Source organism: Habropoda laboriosa, unplaced genomic scaffold, assembly GCF_001263275.1.
Source record: "Habropoda laboriosa isolate 0110345459 unplaced genomic scaffold, ASM126327v1 scaffold423, whole genome shotgun sequence".
NCBI lineage: Eukaryota > Metazoa > Arthropoda > Insecta > Hymenoptera > Apidae > Habropoda > Habropoda laboriosa.
The window spans coordinates 175818-180956 of NW_017100606.1; the positions used below are offsets into that span (position 1 = coordinate 175818).

The 5139-nt window shown below is 35.8% G+C and overlaps 1 protein-coding gene across 1 annotated transcript in view; it reads right to left on the reverse strand.

Moving 5' to 3' along the window:
• Window positions 1-4170, reverse strand: part of LOC108576703 (zinc finger CCHC domain-containing protein 2) — a 6332-nt gene extending 2162 nt beyond the window's left edge. Inside the window, exons 1-7 of the mRNA XM_017939758.1 lie at window positions 4124-4170; window positions 2803-3295; window positions 2458-2554; window positions 1608-2317; window positions 1225-1404; window positions 871-1127; window positions 68-804 (exon numbers count right to left, since the gene is read on the reverse strand). Coding sequence (XP_017795247.1) covers window positions 68-804; window positions 871-1127; window positions 1225-1404; window positions 1608-2317; window positions 2458-2554; window positions 2803-3295; window positions 4124-4170 — 2521 coding nt within the window. The remainder of the gene's footprint in view (window positions 1-67; window positions 805-870; window positions 1128-1224; window positions 1405-1607; window positions 2318-2457; window positions 2555-2802; window positions 3296-4123) is intronic.
• Between the last annotated feature and the right edge of the window lie 969 nt (window positions 4171-5139).

The window sequence follows — 5139 nt, forward strand, 5'->3', positions numbered from 1 at the left end:
AATAGGTATATTTCTTCAAAAATAAAGCGTTGCAATAAAATATACAAAAAAGTTGTAAGAAAATTACCTTTTTTGGTAAGATCCTCCATACTCTGATCTTTACAATCAACTGCGAGATGATTACTACTGCCACAGTTGTAACACGAAATTTTCGTTGGTGGGACGGCAGCTGGTGCATATGTAACAACTGGAGTAGGTGGCATATATGGCGCTTGTACAGGTGTCGCGGCTGCATTCGGTGGAGGTGGTGGCGTTCCTCCCGAAGATGGATGTCCAGGATATTGGTACATCATTTCACCGTTCGGTTGGTACGTGGTCGGATAAGCTGGCCTTGCATACGGTCCATGCGAGAAGTTAGAATAAATACCACTACTTGGTCTCAAAGCTGAGAAATGACCATGCGGCAGATACGTGACCTGCGAATGCGATGGTGGTGCGGGAAAGGAAACGCATTGCGAAAGATTCGGTGGCCCACCACCATTCACCATTTGATTTTTATGACGCAACACATGTGTCTGGTTCCTTCTAGTACGTTGCCTTTCCGGGCCTGATTGTATAGATTGTTGGGATCCGGGATGTGATACTGCACTTGTAGAATGTACTGGTGCAGAACTAAGGTGATCAGAAACTGGTGGTGCATTGCTTTCATTTCCGCTCACCCATGGTGCTGCTGGAGGAGTTTCTGGCGGAGATCTACTACCAGTACTATCAGAGCTACTGCTCTGTGAACAGTGTCTACTGCTCTCAGGGTCTAACCTCAAGGCTTGTAATTGTGTCAGACAATATACATGTTGAGCATTACACCTAAAATATGAAAATGAGATTGATTGGTTTCTAAGAATATTATTAATTACGTTTTTTTCTACTTACCTCGAATAACGGTTTTGTACCCCAGCAACAGGTAATGTAAGACAGGCATAACATGGTGCATTCTGTGCAGCATACATCGGTGGCGGTGCAGGATACATTTGTATTTGCGCAGGATCTAGTGGTGGCATAGGATATCGCCGTAAATTAGGAGTAGCTGCATGATTATGATGGTGATGCATCGCTGGATGCTGTTCCTGTAATGGCATTGACTTACTGCTTTGATTTCCATCATTCAACATCTCCATTCCAGTTATAACCTAAATTGAATTTTTGTAATATATGTTTATTATTACTGTAATGTTTAAATAAGAATTAAGAATATATTACTATATACGAGTTTAAATCACTAATTACCTCATTTTCAGATGAATCCACAACTGTGTGTGTTGTGGTAGTAGTACTGTCCAATTTTTTGTCAGAAGAAACTTGATTTAAACCATTAGTAGTTTGACTCTTAACTATACTTCGTAGTTGTCCCACTGCATTCTGTGTTAATCCTATTTCCCTTAAATCTTCGTCGCTCATTCTTCGAATCTGTACTCAATTTATTGTAAGTAATATAAGAATTTTCGTAGTATATTACGCACCATTATATTTACTAAGTTACAAAAATGTTCTATGATATGTTTATAAATTAAATATAAGTTTATAACTTGAAAAATAATACTAGATTTTAAAGTAAAATTTATTATAAAATGTTTTATATAAATACAGATTATTCTAGAACACTATCTTACCTCGTCGTGAGAAAAATTCTGCAAATTGCCTTTGAAATTTGGCATTTCCTTTCCTAAAGTTTCTCGTAAGGAATCACCAGAAATTGAAGATCGCAGTCGTGGTGGCGGTGGTTGCTTTGATTGAGGTGCTGTCGGAATTAAGGTAGAAGGAGTATTCTCGATACTATTATGACGTGAAAAAGTGGTAGAACTGCTGATAGACAAGGGAACTGAGCGTGATGGAAGCAATAGAGGTTGACTAGGATGACTTCTGCTCGTACCCAGTGCAGCGAGTGGAGGAAGGGAATTGACATTTGAACTGGAGATGTTTGTCTGACTGTTAGAGGCACTCGTTGACGTTAAAGTATTTGAAGTAGACTGAGTCACTTGCGAAGAGGTGCGTGGCATTGTATTATTTCTGCGACCCATTGGGGAATTGCTGCGACTGGGAGATCGAGACTGGGATGGTGACGATTGACGGCTGACTAAGGGGGAAGGTGGATAAGCCAACATGTCGCCAGTGTGATACATCAGTTGATTCCCCATCATAACCTGACCTGTCCATGGTGGCATATGATTTACTGATGGAAAACCAAGGTGAAGATATTGTGTTGCACCACCTGATCCCATTGGCATTTGTTCTGGAGTTGGCAGACATAATCCAGGTGGGGGCATGGAAAGACCAGGGGGAACTCCAGTTACCATGGTATTATTTCTCATTGCCATTTCTCCTACGAATTATACACAAAAATTATCATTAATATTAACATATACATAGCAAATGTATGCATACACACAACCATGAACTTTAACTTTGAATAATTTGTTAAATGTTACATACATTATGCATATATCATACACTATAAATTACCATGGTAAGTCTGCATCGGAGGGGGAGCCATCATACAATTACCCTGCATCTCTGTGTCCACTAATCTTTCATTTGTATTCATACATGGTGTGCAACCCTGTTATTACAGTAGATATGTAACAATGTAACAAATTGATATCCAAGGTTTTATAAAATATATGCAATTTGCCTAAATTACTTTCTAGATTTAATTTTAAATCTAAATAAACCTTTTTTAAATTAAATATTAAAAATTTTGGTATTAAAAACAAAATACTACACTTAGTATGGAAATACAAAGAAAGTATTTAAAAATCTTTATGTATTATATACATAAACTTATCCAATATAAAAATTTATACATACTTGTGTCTGCTTGTATGATGCATTTGACTTCGAGAGATTCAAGCGAGCTTCTTCTTCCTGAAGCTTTATATAAATGTTACCGAAGACACTTTTTTGCTCATATGTAAATGCTGGATGATTTAAAGCCATTGTATACAATAAGAGCAACTCTTCTAGAGGTTGGTCATCCGGTGTATAGGTGGTCCCATTTAATAGGTTAGAGATCTCTTGGTAGTCAAAATTTGATAGATTCTTATACAAGATTGCTGCACAGGCATAATTACAAGAATGTAATAATGCCATATAGAGAGCAAGTTTCCTTCGTGTGCGTTTATCTGCCACGCCTAAGGTCGTTAACTCAACAAGATCAGAGGCACCATTTGCATGATGTTCCGTATCACGGAGGTCATTATAATCCCGTTTACCAATATCCTCCACACAAGTGCCAAGATATCGTACTTCAAATGGCAGGCACATATTTAATAACGTGCACATGACATCGATGCGTTTATAACTGTGCATATACAAACATATTTTTATGAATAATAGACACAATATGTATATATCTCTTTGTTAAGAATGTTTATATAAGTATAATTCATGCTTCAACAAACAGAAACAAGTATTTGTACTGCTTACATTTAAGATGAGACACTCAAATACACCAATAATAATGAACATTATTGAAATTTCATTTATAAAATGTGTAGACAAAAATTATCAAATATATTGAAACAATAAAGTAGTATGAATTACTTAACATTATTAAAAGTATTAATTACACCTAACCTTATTGAAATAATATCAAAATAACAATTATAGCAAAATTTATGGGTATAATTCCAATTAAAATACATGTACATCATACTTCAAATATATTTAATTTATAAATTTTTAACGACATATTTTGAGGTTGTATTAAAATGCATGTTCAATTACAAATGACTAATTATAAATGACACTAATACTTATACCAATTAGATGATAGATATTATATTTTATAATTTCGAATGAAAAATATATTTTTATAATTATTACTATACATGTTACTTCTATGCAATAAACAAAAAAATTACACTCGATAGAGAAGTAAATTAAATATTAATGAAAATCAACATCGGTGTAACTTCTTAATTATTAATACAATCGCGATAGTTTCTGACACAGAGTTAAGATAAGATTGTGAAATGGTCTTTTTGGTTAGTTCAAAATTTGGTAAAGATGAGGAGGTCATGATGAAAAACGAAACAGTGAGTTAAGAAGAAGAAAATTATAATAATCCGTTTTCGAGCAAGGAGAACATGGTATTAACTAGAAAAGCGACTGATAATATTTCTATTACCTGGACAGATTCCCAAACCATGATACCACGTTCTCCTTACACACCATTGCCAGACAACATTGATACCACTTGGGCTGAAGAAAGCGCCGATGCGGACAGCTTTGGCGCCTCGGGTGTTGCTATCAAGTGACAATCACGACGGGGTCTGGTACAATAACGAACCAGTTCTAAACCGTTTACGAATGTGAAAGACTCGTCAAAATCCAGAGGCAATCAGCCTTAGTGAGCACATCAAACGCACAGCGGCGGCAGCAATAGTACGGCACACCGTGAAATATCCACATTCGCGGCAGCAGGCAGAGGCAGGCGCGACCGAATGATCGGTGAAAACGACAAGCGTCGACGAACAAACCACACGTTCATCAAAAACTTCGCATAAACAAGCGCACGTTCGTTCTGTTAAAAATAAAATTCTTCTTCTGCAATTGTCCCTGCTGCGTATATTAATTCTCACAAGATTTTACGAATCGAAAAGTCGAGTCTCGAGATCCGTTCACATGCTCGTGTTAAAAAAGGCATCGGGCACTTGCTGCTCCGATAAAGCAGCATTTTCATGTACATAGTAATTGTGGCGACTACTGCCGTAATACTCGCCACCTGGTGAGTGGACAAAACTATGACAATTTCCGGAATTTCTATTAGAGAATTATACGATATGCAACCGAAATTAAAAAATAATTATTGTATGTAATAGTGTTATCGAAAATAAAAGCTTCATCAGAGCACGTAATTATTACTTAATTGTAGTTTGCACCCTTATAACTAAAGAATCATACGTACCAACCACCGTATTGGTTATCTTTTTGTTCGTCATGAATTGAAAGATTTTAATGTTTGATGTAACATACAAATATTTCTTTCTGTAAAGTATTCTGTGGCGATTGGTAGGAAATTACTATTTTAGAAATTATAACCAATTATCTTAAAATATCATACAATAAAAACTCATACATAGATATTATATTTGTATTATCATTACATTTAACTGTTAAATACAATTTCATTTTGAATCACTT